Source organism: Oryzias latipes, chromosome 11 (assembly GCF_002234675.1).
Source record: "Oryzias latipes chromosome 11, ASM223467v1".
Taxonomy (NCBI): Eukaryota; Metazoa; Chordata; class Actinopteri; order Beloniformes; family Adrianichthyidae; genus Oryzias; species Oryzias latipes.
This window is the reverse complement of record NC_019869.2, coordinates 16,348,157-16,368,952: the sequence shown is the minus strand read 5'-3', so window position 1 is coordinate 16,368,952 and position 20,796 is coordinate 16,348,157. Positions and strand designations below refer to the sequence as shown.

At 39.6% G+C, this 20,796-nt stretch overlaps 1 protein-coding gene across 3 annotated transcripts in view; it reads right to left on the bottom strand.

Annotated features, from left to right (window-relative positions):
- The window catches only part of LOC101156103 (poliovirus receptor), a 340,329-nt gene that overhangs the window by 158,314 nt on the left and 161,219 nt on the right, over positions 1-20,796 (bottom strand). For all 3 annotated transcript variants that reach the window (XM_011481006.3, XM_011481008.3, XM_011481007.3), the window contains exons 4-6: positions 17,656-17,949; positions 13,851-13,968; positions 11,467-11,615 (exon numbers count right to left, since the gene is read on the bottom strand). In XM_011481006.3, coding sequence (XP_011479308.1) covers positions 11,467-11,615; positions 13,851-13,968; positions 17,656-17,949 — 561 coding nt within the window. The remainder of the gene's footprint in view (positions 1-11,466; positions 11,616-13,850; positions 13,969-17,655; positions 17,950-20,796) is intronic.

The window sequence follows — 20,796 nt, the reverse complement described above, 5'->3', positions numbered from 1 at the left end:
CCATTTTTCTAACCACATTGGCAGATTTTTTTTGTTTTTTCAAGTAATTTTTTTCCCCCATGAATTTTGTGCTTATATCTAGGGGTCTGTTTTTGCAGTGTGCAATGCTGTCATATGGAAAGTTTTTGAATTAAAAAAAATATATTGAAGACCTCATTGTCACTGAACCTCAGAACTGGGTTTTGGTATAATCTATTCAAAATAAAATCCAGTCCTGTCTTTGATAAAGTGGAAGAGCAACAAACCCTGTTTCTTTTATCGATAAGCCAATAGAGATAAGCCAATCTGTGCTCATGTATGATGACCTACAGTTTCCCTGTTAGTGCCAAATCTTTGTTTAGGTTGTGCGTTGTATTTCAAAACAGAGATCCAGATGCTGTGGATGTCTTTGGAAGCAAGAAAAAACTTCCTTAAATATGTGCAACAGGCTTTATTTTTTATCCCACAAAACTCGTGAAATTTTTCTATATAGCATCTTACTTAGATTATTAGACTTCCCAACCTTGTCTTACACAGAACAAAAAGACCTGAGCCAACAGGAAATATAAGCTCAGGTCCCTGGAAACAGACTGACAGACTTTTTACCACCTTTCAAGCATCAGGTTTTTCCTTCTAAATAGTTTCTTTTTTCTTCTTCTATCTATGGAAAAAGCAAATTTGCTCCTGCCCCACAAAACATTTTAGAATACACAACCATTATGCTCTATGTGTGTAGTACTTTCAGCTAAATCAAGGTGTGGATCTAATCAGACCTCACTTAGAAAACAGAAATTACCTCAAATCCTCTTTTAACTTAATTCAGTTTAAAGTTACCTTGGGCTAATTGCTGTTTGACTCTTAGGATAACCTTTAAACACTTTCCTTAACTTTATTTTTGTGAATTGAATTTTCTTATTTTATTGGTGTAATCACATATCTGCCCCTGGTGCAGCAGCAGTAGACTTGAGGCTTTTTTTATGACCACAGCGTTGCAAATTTTATTTTATTCTTTTTTAAACACAAACACCAGTGAGTGCAAAAAAAACTCTTAAATTTCACAATAATTATCTTTGCCGCTGATTTCATGCAGAAACTCTAGCAGGGGAAAGATTTACTAATAACAGATTAGTGGTTCAAATCCTAAACAGTACAAGTGAGAGTTTGAATTTCCATAACCACGAGTATGTTCAGCTTGTTGTCCCTTTCAGATGGAAAAATGTGGCAGTAAATAAAATGACAAATGAATGAAAAAATGAGCAAAGTCAAGTTTCTAAAGGAATAGGGAAAAGAAAAGTTCTAATTGCCTCTTTGGTTTAGATAAATAGGAGCTTCAGGTGTTTTGAAGTTGAAAAGAAACTCCATTTAAAACGTATGATGAGATGCTGAACAGCCCCCTTGAGAGAAAGGCTGCCATTTAAAAATAGCACAAAGATAACACACAGCTGGTCATTGCAGACTCTCTACAAACATTTTGCATTACTTAAAATAGAGTTAAACAGAACATTTTAAGCCAAATCAGCAGACAATTAATTCTAAAACACACATTGAAAAGCCACCAATCTGAAAGGAGAGACTCTGATTAAATCTGTAATCAGTGACTATTCTTTTCAAACAAAAGCAACTTTTACTTTTTTAAGTCGAAGCAGAGTGTAAAAAAACAGCTTAAACCATGACACAGGTTAATTTTCTACGTCATTTCCTATAAATAAGAGATGAAGCCATGTTGAGTACATCATCTACTTTTTAGATGTCATTAGAGCCGCTAAACTTAAAGGAGAATTTCCATGGAATATCTAGTATTAAATTATCCATCTTTATGCATTGGATATTTTCTTAAAATTTGGATTTCATATAAAATCTTGTGCAACATAAAGAGTGATGTGACACCTGTGACACGCCTGATCTTATATGATCTTGGATGGGAGATGAACTGATCAAAGACAGCAGCCTATAGTGGAACTTTTTGTGGATCCCTTTGCCAGTCCCAAGTCCAGGTAAATGCTAACTATCCACTGTTGAGCTGAAGCCAAAAATCACATGATTTGCAAACCATGTTGTGGTTGGGTAAGATGATTCCTGCAGAGAAAATCCAGATGGAGAAACTTCCTGTTATGAGTAAAGGAGTTCAACTTCTGCCTCTTCTCAAAAAAGAAGCAGAAGTGAACAGGATTACCCTTGAAGAGAAGCATCACTTTTGGTGAGATACTGGAAGTCCTTGTGGTGCCGCCAGTGGGACCACAGACTGATTAAATTGGTTTTTATTAGGAGCAACATTGCTCTCAGGCAGCATCCTCTTCAGCGTTCAGAAGAGATCAACAAGAGCTTTAAGCCTTTGTTAATAAAGCAAAAGACTGCAATCAATTATGGATGAATGAATACTTAAAAGCTAAACTGATGTTTGCTGTTTATGGATTTTCTGTTGTGTTAAAAAACAGTTTATAAATCTATGAAAATAAAGGTCCATAGATAAACAAATCCTGAGGCTGGAGTGACACATGTCGCTATGCTAATTAAAAATCAGTGTGGACTCTCACTGTTACTACATTGCATCTAAGTTGCTGCTGTTGTGCATCCAGTCATCCTCCGCTCTCTTCATCCAAAAGATGATGCACTCCAGTCTCATTTGTCTGCGTGTGCTTCTGTCTGAGATAAGCCGCAACCCAGAAGCCCGTTTGGAGGGCTCTTATCTTCATGACAGACGTCCCTCCTGCGTGGCCAAGGCCCCAGCCGTCACACCAACGGGGCCAGTGGTGGAGCTGTGTTTGTCACTTCTGGATATTTAACTCAGTTTTGCTTGTATTGTCAGAAAAAAGTGATTCCTTGGAGTTCTTACTTTATGAAAATGTTTTAGGAGCGAGCCTGTTCAATAAGCATATCTTACAGATTTTTTCCCCCCCTGGGTCTGAAGAGTTCTGGATTCAGAAAACCAGAACTGGCATGAGATCAGTTACTAACAAGGCAACCAGTGTCTCACATCACAAAAACATTTATATTTCTTTGAAACATGTTTTTAAAGAAAACTGATTTTATTCAACTTAATTTCTTAGCAAAGATTACACAGAAAAGGCAAAAACACATCAGGAGAAGCACAGTGGAATTCTTAAAGCCTTCTCTGTTGTGCTCAGGAGGCCGACACCCTCCCAACCTTTATAAAAATGAAACTAAAAGAATTCTAGTCAAGGCCAGCTCCCTCTACACAGGAACTCCCTACAGTTCTGTGGGGAAAACCCAGGGTGCTCCAAGCCCAGGCAAGAGACAGTCCCTCCAGCGCATTTTGGGTCTTTGCCAGGGTCTCAAACCCAGTGAAAGATGACCTGAACACCTCCCAAGAAAGGAAATGGGGAGGCATCTGAAGTCACCCTAACTGGTTTGTTTCAATGAGGAGGAGCAGCGTCCCTCCACTTCGAGTTCTCCTCCAATAGTTAAAAGCACATCCTCCTGTCCCCATTCTTGAAAGAAATGGGCCCCCACCCTAGTCTGCCAGTCCAAAGGAACTGCTCCCAAGCACCACACAATGTTGCAAAGACATGACACACACGCCAACCTTACAACATCTAGGGATGTTGCTTTCCACCAAAAAGATTTCTAACCACTTCAGTGACTCCGGTAGTGGACGGGCCCACTCCTGTGTCTTCAGCCTCTGCTTTCTCTGCAGAAAATGTGTTGGTGGAATGCAGGAGATCCTTAAATTTTCTTTTAACCTCGCAACAATGTCCTCAGTGAAGGTCAAGAATGACAGTGACAACCACTAGATTCATGGTTTGTCGACCTTATGGTCACAGCTGCAAATAGCGCTGACACGGGAATTAGAAAGCACTCAGAATCCAGACTCCAACCCTCAATACCTGGTTACAGCCCTCCTGGACGGGACAGTTGATGACCCTCTTGAATCCAGACGTCACCTTTGTTGTGAACTGATGTTTATAATGCAAAATAAATGAAAGAAAAACACAAATCTGGTCCTATTTTGTTGTCTGTTCAGAATAATCAGTCAATTTTCAGATCTGTTTGGTCATCACTTCACTTTTGGATTCCATTTTGAGGATCGTTGTTCTGTTGCCTCCTTAATTTGATATTTTTGTTGTTTTAAAATGCTTTTGGCTGAAGATGGTATGTCAACTTTTCCATCTGCGTTTCCTCTTTTTTAAATCCGATCTGGAAAAACGATTAACCTGACGTTTCCTACAGACATTGATGACTGATGAACCCACATAGACATCATGCTGGATTCCCTGACAGCGCTGCTTGTTTTTGCTGTTTTCTAAAGAACGAACTCCACTTAAACTAGTGAATCTGCAAAATATCAGTCAAAACAACACAGAAACTAACAAAAATGATGTGGTTACAACAAAGAAACAGCATCCCTATCTATTTTTTTTTAAATGTGAATAAATGAATGACATGGCATTAAAAGATCTGTTGGGAAAATCTCCCTAGAGACAAAGCACAGCAAACAAAGCAGACTTTTTTTTTAAATACATTCATCTTACTAGTCTACAATGGAAGTTTGCTTACAGCATAAATAACCCAAAGCATAAACCAGAATTTAATTTAAGTGTACACATGCTAGAGTTCATCATTGTGATGTTCAGCAGGACGGCGTGTTGTTCCACCAGATGCTACCGTTTTATGGCTGCCGACCCAGAGTGGAGGAGAGGGAATCAGCTCATCAAAACATGAAGATCAAATGAGAGTTTTTTTGCGCAGCAATTTACAGCTCGTTACCACGGAAGCAGAGGAAGTTCTACAGACATGTACAAACAAGTCTCAGCTAATGCTCTTATGCGTGTGCATGAGAGACTCAGTTCAGACTGAAGACTAGTTTACACCTCTGTAGCAACGTGTGCCCCACATGAGATCCTCATGTGTTTCTGACGTCACAAAACTGCTTTGTAGTTGGGACTTTTGTTTTTGCTCTGCAGGACGTTAGCAATGCTTTGGCTCATAGTACAAAGGTGGCTTGTTTGAATCTTGGCTGGAAGCTATGAATAATCATGCAGAGTTGATTTTCTCAGTTTGGCCCACTGATGAACCACTGACCTGGCCAGGCTGCCGTAATGACGGCTGGGACAGTTTCAACACCCACAAAGACACTAAACAGCATATAAAAGGAGCATCTTTACGAAGAGCAATAATATGAAAGAGAGACAACATCCTAAATTCCTACTAAAATCATTTTTTGATCTATTGTCAAAGGGTTCCCTGTGTTTTTTATAATGATTATCCAGTTTTTAGCCAAACATAAAAAAAATATTGTTTTCTAAGACATGGTTTATTAGAAACTCGCCTCTGACTAAGGATGCCCCCCCTTCCCATCACACATCTGTTTACATGAACTCCCACTAGCCTACAGCCCCTCACAACCCCAAGCTAACATTAGTGGTCCAACAAAAATGGCAAAAATATTGGAGCTATCCAGCCGTACAGATTTGAGCCAGATTCCAGCTCAGACGAGAAAAACAAAGACGTACATGGATCTATTTGTCTACAAGCGGATGCTTCAGAAAGGAGCAGAGAAGGGAGCTTGTGGTTCGCCGATTGTAGCACCTATGTAACTGCTACAAGCTTCTGCCAGCTGCATTTTTTTTACTGCTCCTGATTCACAACAATTTGAATATCGAAATACTCAGAAATGTAATTTTTAATCTTGTTTTTCTTTATATATGTCCTCCAAACATCCAAAACACCAAAAACACAATTTTCTTTGGAGTCAGTGTATAAAGAATTTGGAAGTATTCAATGACAGTGCAAAATTCCTCTCCATTTAATTCCATGTTTAATTTTTTCTTCATAAAATGCAGATTAGTTATTTTAGATAAGTTATTTGAATTGTAAAAAAACTGAAGGGGTCTTCATGACTACTCCATCACCGTGCTTGCAATCTGTGCGTGTGTGTTTCATCAAGCCTGTACAAAGGTTAGTTAAGGCTTTATGTCACGCAGCGTTGGAGCCAGAAATCATCCCCCTCGGCTTGATCATCTGATTATCTTATGCACAGAGCTGCAGGGTTCAGTTTGTGCGAGTGTTTGAGTGTATCTTCAAAGTGACACAGTGTGTCTTTGCGGCAGAGAGCTATCTCACTTGCTGCAGGCTATCCAGGAAATGTTTCTCCACTGGTCCATATAGATGTGATTGTGTGTTCGAGAGTAGAAGGGTGTGAATGCACAATAGTGTATGTGTGTGTGTGTATTCAAACGGCCTCAAGCCTAGTGCCAGCTGGACTCCCCATGAAAATTACTTTTTTTTGTTAAAGGGGGTGGGGGTGGGGGTGGGCACAGAGTGGGAGGACAGAGTGGGGTCACAGCCTCCTGCCAGCTCACTCTTAGTCCAGAAGTCATCTGCGGTTTTAGAGGACCTTCTGTCCAGTTTCGCTCCTTTGACCCCTACCACCTCCTAACTTTCGCCTTTATCTCGCCTTTCAGTCTCTCTGCAATTTCTTTTTTTATTCCAACACCCACTCCACCTCATATCCCTCACTCCAATCTTTTTTTCTTTTTTTTTTGCCAGCGTGATCTTTCACTTTCTACACGCAACCCTGGGTAGATCCAGCTGGTGCCAAGGCAACCCAGCAAGTGCAAAAAGCTGGCATCATGTTCATGTTGATTGATGGGGTTCAGGGTGGGGGTTGCAGGGAGGACGCTGGGCACTGTGGACACGTCACTAAATACTCCAGATGCATTACAGGAGCATCAACTCCCGAGAGCTCGAGCTGTGAGGACAGAGGCGGATCCACCCTCACGCTCCACACCATCCCCATCTTTCTTTCCCCTTTCTCTCTCCAAACAGCACTTTGTTTTCCACCATGTACGCTTCTTCAAAGTTCTGGATCTTGTACAGGCTGAAGGGAAAGCATGACTTGTGATGGAGGCAGAAATGCCAGACAGCAGAGCACTTTCATCTGCCGTGTGAGGGAACACAGAGGAGCCAGCAACTGTTCTCAGCAGGAAAATTGGAAAGGGGGTGTTGAGCTTTTGAACTGAAAGTAGGGGGGGTTAAACTGCTTATTTTTAAGAGCTGAAGGCATTTTCTGCCTCACGGTTTCAGACTCATGCTGGGAGACTGGAAATGGTGTTAATCATAACACTTAATAGTGAGCGCAGGAGTTGTAATGGGGAAGCTTTTGCATGACAAACAGCTGGATCCAAACGTGGAGCCATTTAAAGCAGCATATCCAGATCAAACATTTGCAGTCAGTGTTGCTGTGAGAGCCCCTCCATGAATCCATGCACTGTAAAAATCTAATGTCAACTAAAAGTTCCTCAACCAACCTCAAAAATCGAATCCAACACAGATGAGTTGTATCAAGGCATGACAAACCCTGATGATTTTGATTGGACAGTAGCCTCCACAGCAGATATCTATGTTGACCTTTTGAAAAAAAAGGCAGATTTCCTCATGAAAAGGAGGAAACAATTTCTTCCAACAAAAGCTGTTTTGTTCTGAAATAATCGGCTCCATCCACACACGTAATTCAGATGACTTCCCAGATGGCATGAATGTAAAGTTAAGGCATCATCCCCACTTAGCCACTCTCCCTTTAAAAGGTGTTACTGCTGATTTATCTTCACTGTGGTTTGAGAAATTTCGCTGAAGTCCCAACAAATCTGACACTGAAAGTGGGGATGACCCCGGTCATGTGAGCTAATTCAACAATCCTAGCTGGAGGCAAGTACTCTCACCAGATCGTTCATGTGATTACGCTCTGTGTTTGGAGGTGAAAGTTTTGGGCACTTGAACATCATTTTGACAACATTCCTTTGTAGGGTTTAGCACCTCAACTGTTCATGTGTACTTACATTTTATTTGAGGGTTAGAATTCACGCTGTAATTATTTTCACCAAGTTGAATCAAGAGCTCTCTTACTGTTGTGAATCACCAACAGTGGCAGACTGGCCATCTGGAGAGTTGGGAGTCTTCCAGATAGGCTTCACTTTAAATTGGGGCAGAGAAACAAAAACAGTAATTTGGCTGCAAGGTCCATAACGAGCTTGGAGGAGGGATTGGAGTCTTTATTTTCAGTTTGGGCTATACCTACTTTTCAAATCAAAAGGAGTTTTTTTTTTCCATCTATTTATTATTTTTTTTGCTGTTTTTTGCTGTAAAAGTGTTTTTAACATCTTCTTTTGGCCTTTTTCTCATGATGGAGGAAATATATAAAAAAAGAAAGCTTAAGATTGCATTATGGAGTATTTCTTTATTCAAAGTGTTGTGCCATTGGATGAGATGTGACGTGTGTAAACTATTTCCTAGAAAACAACCGTTTTTTAATTTTTTATTATTTGGGCTAAAATGGCATCATCATAATTAAAGACCACTGAGAATGCTTTTACAATGGATTAAAAGATGATTGCAGACTGGGACTTTAATGAGTGGCATCATATTTTCTGGAATGAGTCTGGAAAAAAAACACATTAAGGCGGCTGAAGCAAAGTAGAAAAAGGTAAAAGGGATGAAAATTCTTCAATTATTCAGTTCATCCCTAAATATTGATTTTACTGTGTGAGCCGCAGTGGACAGAGCTGCACTTGACAACGCCTGTAGTCACTCCAGAAATGCAGCATCACATTTCACAAATGTTTCAGAAACAACACCTCAAGCTGCTGCACCTCATGTTCAGTTCCCTCCGCCGCGCTTCAGTGGGTAAAACACATCAACTTCCAGAAAGGGGTAAAGCATATAAGAAAGTCTGACAAGAGTCTGCTAGACTTTCCAAAGAAGACACAGCTTGCAAACTCCACTTCCCGTTACTATCGATTATTTCCAAAAAATTTCTAATTTAGCTGAAAACACAGCAGAGCATTCAAAAATACTACAGAGGAAGGAGAATTAGAATTAGAAAAGAATTAAGAAAAAATATATATATACTATACAAAGTAGAAGCACACACAATTTACCTGAACAGATGAAAGGTCTCTGGACTGTGTGAAAAATAAACCCCAAATCAGAGGGATTCTCATGAAACAATAAAACATACAATCCAAGATTGAAACAATAACAAAATACTAGCATTTATGACAGTGGTAGACAATATTTAAAAATCTTTTTAAGAAGTTAAAGTCAGTTTAGTGGAAGGACCACATAATCTTTAATGTCACCTCTATTTATTTTTTCTCGTGTGCATCTATCCATGTGGTAGAAATACCAACAACTGTGTAACGTTTGCTTGGATCACATTTTTTATCACTAAAAATATCAGTATTTGGTTTGTAGGCCTATCAAATTGTGTATTATCCAAACTGCAATAAAGCTGTTCCCTTATTAATATTTTCTCCCTCTTAATTTATAATTTTCTAGGCTCTTTTCTGCAGTTTGTAAAAGCATGAATTTGAAACTTATTCAAGTATTTGATGATCTGATCTCTCCTCTTTCCTCTTAAAACTGTCATTTTGTCTCATTTGGTCAATTTAGCTGCTTAAAAAACTAACTCAATGTGAGTTTTTACTCTGTTAATTGATTAAACGCACATACATTTGCTTTTTTCAACAATATTTTTTTAAATCTTTATCTGCGTTTAAAGAAACGAAAGTCACAAAGTCACATATTCTTAAAGAAGTGAGACTTCTGTGTGGAATTCCACATTCACACTTCTATCTTTCACGACAGTTCCCCTTTCTAGAAGTGGAAAGTCACTTTGGATTGAAGTGAGAGCTAAAAGGCCATATCGTGTTCAAGTAAAGCATCCTGTCAGCTCACAGCGCTTCAGTGTGACTTCCAGCACTCACCTTACTTTACACCCATGATGATGTTTAAATGCAGCACAACTCAAGCAAACCATGAAGGACACGTAAAAAAAAACAGAGGAAGATAAATCACAGAGTCTGGCCTTGATCTCAGGTATTTACAAAGATGGAAAAAAACGAGTGTGTGTGTGTTAGGTCCTTGAGGCATGTGAGTGGACTTTGTGGAGGTTTTACATGCGTCTGTAAGGGATTTTGGTGAGTTAAGCCTTGTGTTATGAGCATGCGTGTGCGCGCTTGATGGGGAAAGCATACCCTCCTTGGTACTTTGAATCAGTGACTACACTTCGCTTCCAGCAGGAACAGTAGCAGCTTAACCACTTGTGAACCTCCCACACTCACAACACGGCTGGCTACAAAGACCCTTTGTTTTCACTAAAAAAACAATTCCAATCGCCGGCTCCTATTTCCCACGGTTTTTCTTTAAGAGGACTCTTTGCTTTATTCTTGGATGAGAAGATTTTTTTTTTTTACTGTGAGGCTCCAAATGCTATCCATTTCTCACAAAATACAAAATGCACAGAAAGAAAGGGGATCATTTAAAAAAAATCAGTAAGAGTAATTTTGGTTTTAACGGCCTTCTTGTATTCAGTGTGTGAAGGATTTGTGTGTGCACCCCCATGTGCAGAGGTGAGAGCACCAGAAGAGAAAAGTCCTGAACAAACACCATGGCAACAGCTCCATGATCACTACAGGACCAAAGCAACCCATCAGAAAGATTAGGACTGCAATCCCACATATTTATAATCCCTTTTCGCACAGGCAAATCAAGACCCAACTGATGTGCCTTTGTTATGCTGCGTCTCAGTACAGAGGCGGAGCCAAAGTTTTCCATGCAACTTCTTTGTCTACAGTGAGGTAACCACGGAGCCTAATGTGCAGATTTATGTGCATGTTTTCCCTTAAAACCAGGGACGTTTTTTCAACCTTTTTTTGACTAAAGATATTGGTTGCTGTGTGAAAAGGGTCCCATTGAGCAAAAAGAGGACTTATAAAGACAAAAAAAGACAGAAAAATAGGAGTAAAACCAGGTTAGTAAAAGCTGTTGTGGCTGCTGAGACAGCAAAAGATAAAAGAAATGAACAACAGAAAGCTTTGCAAACTGGCTCACACCAACTTGAACCCTCAGAATAATTTGGAGCTTCTTGAACAATCCCAACACTGATTTGTCCACTGCAGGGCCAAAACTGCCTAATGAGAGCCAATTCTCTAAACTGTCCATGTCCAGCCGTGATACAGTGTGGCTGCATAAACCCCTTTTTCCAAGAGAATGCTTTTGATCTGAAGTTGTCCACACTGGCCGCTTTTGTGCTGCTATTTGGCCCTGCTGTGGGGAAAGGGTCAATCAACACCCTCCACCAGTGTGGAGACAAACAACAAAAGACACCATGAAGATCGAAAGAAACCAGCATCCCTGAAGCTCCAGCATCAGCCCTGATCCCAGCATGTGCGTGTCAGAGAAAAAAAAAAGGAATTCCTATGCATGCATGAAGGCATTGGCTTGGTGGAGAAGGGATGTGGACTGCATGTGTGTTTACTGCATTTGCGTGTGTGCTGTTGTGTTAAGAGGGAATTGAAATTGCACATGATCGAATGGAATATCAGCGTGAAGACAGCTGTCCTCCACGTGTGTGCATACATCTGAAGAGACGCTGTGCCGCCTCACCTCTGGATGTTCATGTAACTTGTCAGTGTTGCTTAACACTGCACGCGTGCAGAGCATGGGCTGTCGGTGCTTTTAAAGACTCACCATTAACAAATACGTTGATGTGGTGACTGTTGGCTCCATGCTTGTTCTTGACCTCACAGATAAAGGTGGTGTTGACCGCATCATCCACCTTCCTTATAGACAGCCTGTCGTTTTCCACCACAACTGAGTCTGGCAAAGGACCAGATGCCCTGGAGAGGAAGAAGGAAGGAGATTTGAGTGAGAAGAGAAGGATGAAACATCCAGATTACATTTGGAAAAATGTTTTTTTTTCCAAAACTACTTTAAAATGAGGCACATACAATGGGTACGGAAAGTACATTTTAAATGTTTTACTCTTTGTGTACTTGCAGCCATTTGCCTAAATCAGGAAAGTCGCGTAATTTCATGTCTCAATAATCCATTTAGTAGGAGCACTCTTCTGAGCCAGCAAAGCCATGAGTCTTCTTGGTAATGATCCAACAATCATTCTTCCTAGCAGATCCTCTTGAGTTCAGTTAGGTTGGATGGTGAACGTTGGTGCACAGCCATTTTTTTGGTCTCTCCAGAGACCCTCCATCGGGTTCAGATCAGGACTCTGGGTGGGCCCACCAAGAACGATCACAAAATTGTTCTGAAGCCACTCCTTGGTTATTTACCAGTGTGCTTTGGGTCATTGTTGAGTTGGACAGTGAACCTTTGGTTCAGTCGAAGGTTTTCTTCCATGATATCTCTGTACTCAGCCGCATTCATCTTTCATTGAATTTGATCCAGTCGTCCTGTCCCTGCTGCTGAAAAACATCACCAAACTACGATGGTGCCACCACCATGTTTCACTGTTGGGATTGTATTGGGTAGATGATGATGAGCACTGCCTGATTTTCTTCATTCATACAGCTTGGAATGAACACCAAGAGGTTCAATATCTGTCTCATCAGACCAAAGAATTTTCTTTCTCATGGTCTGGGAGTAATTCATGTGTCTTTAGCAAACTATGGAGACTTTCATGCGTCTTGCACTGAGGAGAGGCTTCTGTTGGGCCACTCTGCAACAAAGTCCAGACTGATGGGTAGCTGCTGTGATAGTTGACTTTGTGGAACTGTCTCCAGTCTCCCTACTACATCTGAGGAGCTCAGCCACAGTCATCTTCGGGTTCTTCTTCACTGCTCTTCCCAAGGCTCTTCTCCTATGATTGCTCAGGTCTTGGTAGGGTTCTGTTTGTTCCAAGCTTCTTCCTTTTAAGGATTAAGGAGGTGATCTTAGGACCCTCAAGTTCAGAAAAAACTTTTTTGTAATCTTTGCCAGATCTGTGTCTGGGCACAGTTCTATCTGAACTCCTTTGGCAGTTCAGTTCCTTTCTCATTTACTTCATTTACTCTGACATGCAATGTGAGCTTATAGGTCTTCTATAGACCGGTGTGTGGCCTTCCTTAACAAGTCTAATCAGTCTCATTGAAAACAGCTGGACTCCAATGTAGAAGTAGAAATGTTGCTCAATTTTTTTTTTCCTGTCAAAATGGGACACTCAGTGAACATAAATGAGAAATAAAATGAACTTCCATGCATTTGGCAAACAGCTGTAATTGTACAAAGAGTATGACATTTGAAAGGATGTGAATACTTTCTGTATCCCCTGCAACAAATACGTAGTCAGTCAACATTGTAACAAAAATGCACAACAACTGTCAGGGTGTCATGTATTAATTTTTTATCCTTTTTGTGTAAGAGATTCCTTATTTCTAGTTTGTTTTTGTTTCTTTAAGAAAATAAAGTTAAACGATGAAAAGAAAAGAGCATTTAGAGATAACTTTCCTCCTTCCTGATTTCAAACTATACTGGATGATTCAGGCAAGGTGTGTTTGTAACTTATGTTGTTGTTTATATTCTTTATATTTTCTATGTTTACTTCAGTTTTGCTCAAAAAAAATTCAGGAAAGCTTCCTATTAGTTAAAAATAGATTAGACTAGAGGGAAAAAAAAGAAAAAAAGGAAGAAAAAAAAAATTTGATTAGACTACCGGTAGATTGAATTTGATAATAATTATTGATCTTGCAGGAGAAATTGAGTATAAGACACTGCAGAATAGCAAAAATGTCTTCAAAAAACAGAAAGGAAAGAGAAAACAAAACAGGAAAGAATCATACAATGATTTTTTTAAACTTTTCAAACCATAGTTTGTCTTTATGAGATGATAATGAAAAAAAGTGACCATAAAAAAGCAATAAGACTGCACATACTGAATAATAAAAGTTTAGTTCCTGGTAGTGCTAATGTAAAAATTTAATCTGAACACGTCTGCCAAAAAGTCCAGAAGAAGTGAAAAAAACGTCCTACTAAACCTGCAGAACAAGAACCATTTCTACATTAAGTCTGCTGTAAAGTTGTCGCTGCTATAAAGAGTTTAGCAGATGCTGGTAAAAATGGACTGCAGGAGTGAAAATCCTTACGATTTCCAGGTGATGGCGGTGGGCGGCGGGTTGGCGTTGAACACGCAGACCAGCTCTGCGTTGGAGCGGCCAACATACCAGTTTTGGTCGTAACCAGCAATGGAGACAGACGGGGGGACTGGAAAAATTAAGGGTAGAAAACACACAAAATAAATGCAGTTTTGTTTGTTTGTTCATGCCATGAAATAAGCATATTCATTTTGTTGAAGTTATGTTGCATCATCACACAGTGTGACATTAAAACCTGCAAAACATTCCTCTCAGTTCTGAGCAAATATGTCAAGAAAATTAAGGTTTAAACAAAAGATGTAACATATTGAATGGAATCAATGAACAAAAGTTAGAATTGTTGATGTTGTTGTTAAAATGTTCAACTGCTACTTTTGAAGGAGCGAGCTGGATGTTTTACATGCATCCAGAGAAAGATAATCTGTACGTCTAAACAGCAATTATGTGCATAACGTAGGTATGGAAGTGCTTCATAAGGTAAAGAACTGCTCTTAAATCATGTTTGTCCATCCTCTCTGCATCCTTTTATTGAAAAACCGAACAAATTGAGTATTTTAAATAACTATTTTACTTTATTGTTAGGAGCTGCTGGATGAAGGACCCAAAACGCAGAAGACTAGGCTAATGACAACATCTGAAATATGTAATAAACAAAATCAAATCTAACAAAAAAATATAAAAGAAAAGTAGAAAACCAGATGTTTGAATGCACTGAGCTTGATTAATGGAAATGTAGGAACCTGTGACTGATTATCAGCCTGAACCTGGTGGGACTCACACGAAACATGTCAAAAACCAAAGAAACATCAGTGAAAAATAACCCCAAAGTACAATTTTCCAATGCATTTGTATTGGAAATTGATAAGAATAATACAAGCAAAAACATCATACTTCAACCAGCTTCTTGCCACAGTTTTTGCTGTATAGAAATGTGGTGCAAAACGTAAAAAAAAACGTGTTAGTCAAAGTGACGTTAGTGGGAACGAAGAAAGTAATTATGTGTCAATTTGAGTGACGTGTGCCTGCATGTTATATCACACAAGTTTACTAAAATAAACCTCGATGTATCCAAAGATACACACTTCAAAAAGAAACATATGCAAACTTTAAGAAATTTCCCCCCAAAATCAAAGTGGGAGTGAGATGGGGAAACTGGGCATGTCACTGACGCAAGACTCCTCAGTTAGGATGATCTCCAACCCACAGTGGAATGTGTAGGAAGTTAAAAGTAGTAGAAAGGATTAGTGGGTTTCTGCTTTCATGTTTTACACCAAGAAGAAAATCTAGAAACATGAAAAGATGCTGCAGAAAGAGAGGAGGGAGGGAGGAGAGAACACAATCAAAGCAGTGAGAAGAAGAGGGACGAAGGTGGAGTGGGGATGTGAAAGTGTCCGACTTCCTCCAAAAAGCGTCACACAATACACAGAAGATGTGGTCCCTCCCAACATCAGAGAACCAATGCTACATTCAGACTGGGCTCAGAAATGCGGGTTTGAGCAACTCCTTTTAATGAAAAGTCTATGAAATTGGATGTTTTTGTTTTTTTCCATTCAAAACTCGAGTTCACGCATCGCTAAGCACGTTTTTAAGTCAGTTTTTTGGGCTCTACTTACAAAACACACGTCTATTGAATGCATGTCAAAAGGTAAACCAGTTGAACTTTGGCCAATCAGGTACTCTGAAATTAATCATAAAGAAGAAATTGATAATTGTGTTTTATGCCCAGCTGGAAGTCTTTTGTTTATCGGAACAGAGCTGTGAAAGAAAAAGCCCGGAGCAAGATTCATGAGATACTAACACTAGAACAAGGTAGTGATAGTCAAGTGTGAACATCGTATGATAAAAGCATGCACTGCACATTCTTGAATGCACTATACATGCCCAGTATGTACGTAACATGACACACACTCATGCAGCTATGGGTGAGAAATATTAAAAACCTACACAGCTCAGCATGAGAGTCCAGGTAAGTGCATGCTGTTGGATTTAGCACACACCTGTACCTGCACACAAATATCTGAAGCTAAGTACACACATGTGACGTGTGTTGAAGAACATGCTAAACATGGGTTTTTAAACAGGCGTTTAGTCCGCCCAGATGGGGGGGGCACACACCTTTTTGCTTTTTCTACTGTTTACGAAGGCATGTCCACCTCCCACAGTTTGAAGAGGCTTGGCAAAAAATGTCAATTTGGTGCAAATCTGGTGAATCTGAAAGCTTTTTTATCTCACAGTTCTATTCTGATATATGAAAGCTATGGTGATGCTGTCATGTACAAACCACAATGATTAATTCCTCCTCTATGATGAATGTTTCCATGGATTACCTCACCAAATCTTAATTTCTGATTGGTCAAAGTTCCACTGGTTTAACTTTTAGCGCATATTCTCCTTGTTTTGTACGTAGAGCCCAAAGGCGTCATAAAAACTTGCACAGCTCCGCGTGAATGTGAGAGTTTTGAACATAGAAGCCTCAAAGGTACATAGACCTTTCATCAGAAGTGGCTGCTTTAACCCACGTTGCCGGTGTGAACGTAGCTTAAGAGGCTGCAGAAACTTCCCATGAGCACATCTCTTATTGGAGCAAAGTGTGCCCTTTTAAGAAGTTTGATTTTTCTTTAATGATATGTACAGAATATCTGGAAGTCATCTTCACAACAATAATTCTTTAAAATCGGAAAAATCCATCTTTCCAAAGATGCAGGTTGTTGTGCATCAGAGACTAATTTAAGCATCCCCTGCAACCATGCATTAGCTTTTTAAAACACAAATGCATTTTTTGCATGATTCTTTATGTTTGTGAGGAACCATTTATATAAGTAGGACTTTTTTTGCCTCACATACACATAATTGTCTCACAAATCTGAGTTTGATAGGCAGATGTTTTCCTTTTGCATGAGCCAGGAGTCCTGTGTATGAAAACATTCTGCCAGCAGTCTGTTTGGCTGTGTGCGCTGCATCTTAATCTGCATGTGTGTGTTTGCATTGATAAACTGGAGATTACAGAAAAAAGGACGGACAAAGCTAATCTGTTCCATCACTACAGGCAGATAACAGGAAGGTTACACAAGTGACACGGGAAGATCAACATCCCAAAGTGATCTCCACGTTGATTTCTTCTTGATTCAGTGCTGCAGTCTGTACTGTTTTGCGTAGATGTGGGTTTGGGAACAAATTCTCTCAAGTCCTTTCACAAGTCATTAGTTCAAGCTTTTTTAATGGAGTTTAGGATTTGGAGTTAACATTAGCATTTATTTTACCTGCTAAAAAAACAGCTTATTATGGTCTGGCTATTTGTCACCATTAGGGATTGCAGTCTAAGAAGAAACTGTGGGCTTCATAAACCACAAGAAGGGTGCCGTTAATCATAAATAAAGCTCTGCTTTTGCACTACTAACAAATAATAAATTACAAGGCAAAATCCAACTGCTATGAACAGCAGTAACTAGAATATACAGGGCTGCTTGTCATATAAGCTGTATTGATTAACAGACATGGTTCTGGTTTTCGTGTAATTTTAATCTCCTTATCTCTGTTTTTTACAAAAATGTATCAGATGACAGGTGATGCCACTGCAAGCACAAAGTAAATAGTGGGAGGCTCTTGTTTCTGTCCGCCTTTGTAAACCCTTCAGATTTATCCATGCAATTTAATTTTGTGGTAATACAATAGTCATTACTCTAGGCTGGATCTTTTTTTCATAAGACCTTGTTTCAAAGTTTTGCTATGAAGGTTGAGTGCCTTCATCAGAAAATGTGTGGAAAGTGAGCCCGGATGAGTGAGTGTTTGTGCTTACACTCCACAGAAAGCCTGAGCGATTTAGTCCACTGTCGGTCCTGCGTCCTCTGGTCAACCATGCAGGTCACATCCTTGTTGTTGTCTTCTGCGGTGGGAACCAGCCGGTATTCGCTGCGTACAGTCACCGTGCCGTCTGGCCCGCTTGTGGTGCTCGTGGAATAGTTGCCTCTAACGGAGGAAATCCAGTTGATGGTGGCTGCAGGCTTGCTGTCTGCTGCCACGCACTGGGCCACCACCACAGACTTGGTACCGGCCTGGACAGTCACAACGTCAGCCGAGTTCTTGGGCTTGGCTGCAGGGGACGAGATGAGAAAACAGGGAGAAGATGAGACCGTTAGAGGATGATAGGAATCCACACGGTGAAAAGAGACCAGGGGGGGCAGTTCACAGTGGGGGGAGATGAAAAATCCAGAGTTGAGAAAGAAATTAAACATTAAGAGTGCAGTGGGCAGAGGGGGGATCAGAGATGGGATGAGAGCAAAGAAAACAGGAATGTTTGTTGTGCGTGAACACCGAGGGATGTAATGAAATTCTGGAGGAGGAGTGTGACCAAAGGACTGTCAGTCCCTCATAGACCCAAACTTCTTCACAATATAGTATTTAGAGATCTGTCTTTATAAGATGCAGAAACTTCATAGCAGACATCTCAGAGAACCAGTTTCTTGCTTTTACTTCAACCACATTATTGCAAAACCTTCATGTTTTAAGAAAACTACCATCACCACACAGCTGATGCATCAAATTCTGTCAATTCAGTTGTAAAAATTAACAGTTTTTCTTTAAAAACTTTAAAGTTTTATATCGAGACATTTTTTTAGGAAATGAAAAGCCTATTTTTTTAAATTTGGAAATGTCTCTCCTGGAGGAAAAGAGCAGATTTCCCACAGGTTTAATGGAAAATTAATAACACTTCAACACACGCAGGGGAGCAGAGTCCCATCACTCCGGAGCGACTTTGACTTAACTAAGTGATTAATGACACGGTAAATCAGGATTACTCCGACACATTCAAGCTGTTCAAAAATAATTGATTTATGTGTCTGGCAGCTAAATTTGACTAGTGCTTAAATGCAATAACTACATTTATTAATGTAACTGTGAGGATCATTGACTTTATTTCTGTTTTCTTGGCTCATTTTCATCAAATTCATCAATAAATGTCTCCCTGTCTAACAGATGAAACATAATAAAATAGTGTTTAATGTCTTCACCACACCTGATATGCAAGAGAGTTTTATTGCCCCACAGTATGTCTGGTACTGCTACTTCTTTGACAAATAAATGAATAAAAAAATCATCTGTCTCAGTTTTCTTTTGTTTTGTTTTTGTTTTAATCGATGGGGTCCTTGTGGATTGTCTCCAGGCGGAGCAGCTTCATCTACATATTTGACAAGCAACAATCATAGATGTCAGTTTCCTCAATCTGAAGATCAGATCGTGCACCTCTGCACACCTGCTGTTTTGGAAAATTACCAAATTTTGTGTTTATTTTAATGAAATGACATTCTTTTTGTTTATGATATTTATCAAATAGACAGGTACCTCTGCCCAGTCTTATGGCAACACTAAGCCAATATAGAGTTAGAAAGAAACAAGAAAAAACAACTTTTAAGGCTACGAGTGGCGTTGCGTGGCCCACCCCAGGCCCTGTGGCACCCTTTCTGATCGTCCCTCACTCCCCCTTGCCACCCAGCTAAGAGCTGCACATGACAAATTGATGAGTAACGAGTTTATTTTTTTTATTGGTGACTTTTCTGTTAGTTTTATCTCCATAACGACCATTTTAGTTTTTAGTCACCTGGGGGTGACAGAGAAATTGACTAAAGTAAAAATTTGGATTTCCTTGGCAACAGAAAAAGAAATATTCCTAATATTTTCACATCACATGTCATTTTCATTCATTCAACTAGAGCCAGAGACTCGTGTATTGAATTTTTACAATATTCCGTTAAAAAAATGTGTGAACTACAAGAAAACGCATCTTTTACAAGCCTGCCAGGCTGTTTAGAATCTTCAACTTCTAAAACCAACGTTTTTTCCTTAACTAGTTTCACAATGATGTTACAGGAGTTAGGAGACCGTAGATCAAAAGCCCTAGGAGGGGTTTAAATTTGTAGAAGGTGCTAATGTGAGCAGAATTCAATATGGTGGCCTTTTTCCAAAGTCAAAGGTCGACAAAACTTTGGTTGTGGCTATAAACTTAAACTGCGGTAGGCGTGTGAAATTTTGCAATTACTCAAAAATGAAAATTGCCAAATTTCACACTATGTTACAAAAGGGCCATTAAGCTGTAGGTCCTTCGGCAATCTCATAATCATTTTTTATATTTCCATTGGACCTCCCCAACACGTATGTTTTGGTGACGTTAGTGGATTTTGAAATATTAATTTTAAGCCCCATTCCTTTCTTTGATGGTTTCTTCCACTGTGATGTCACCCATGGACAGGGAGGGGGGCTTCTCGTTGCCCAAAATTCATTTTTATAACGTACTTTTTTAAATTTTCGCTCAAAGGCGCAGTAAAAAGCACAAACTGGTTTTTGTGTTCAAGGACTACTGCAGGCCAGGAGAAAATCAAATGTCATGTTCAAACAATTACTTTACTTAGAGCTAGTTTTACTATAGTAGAGTTTGTGGCTGTCCAAACACATAGAAGGAGATAGATGACAGAATTCAACTAAATCCTGCAAGTAGGCCGATCAGCTCAGACTCTGGGTAAAAAGCTGGAATCACTTTTTTGCCCCTGGCTTTAAAGTGTGTGTCATGCTTCACTTATTCCATAACAGCATGAATGACGCATCAAAGCCGCCTCCTGCTGTGCTGGCGTGCAAAAGCTTGTTTCATCATGAGGTGGACCATTTTTCAATCAATCTGAATTATTTAAAAACTGAATCTGAACCTTTCACTCTACCACACCGGCTGATCTGTTCTTTCTCTGCGTCGTTAGATGAAACAGTCTGATCGACTCAAATAGAAATCTGTCATTTTAGAACCTCAGGCATTAGAACAAACAGAAAGCCTGAAGTAACAATTTGTCGATTGTGGAAGAATAGGGGACTTTTGTCATTTTGATTGAATAAAAAATATAAACAAAATATGCAGAAATTAAAAAGTTTGAAAAAAGGCACATCCTTTGAGTTG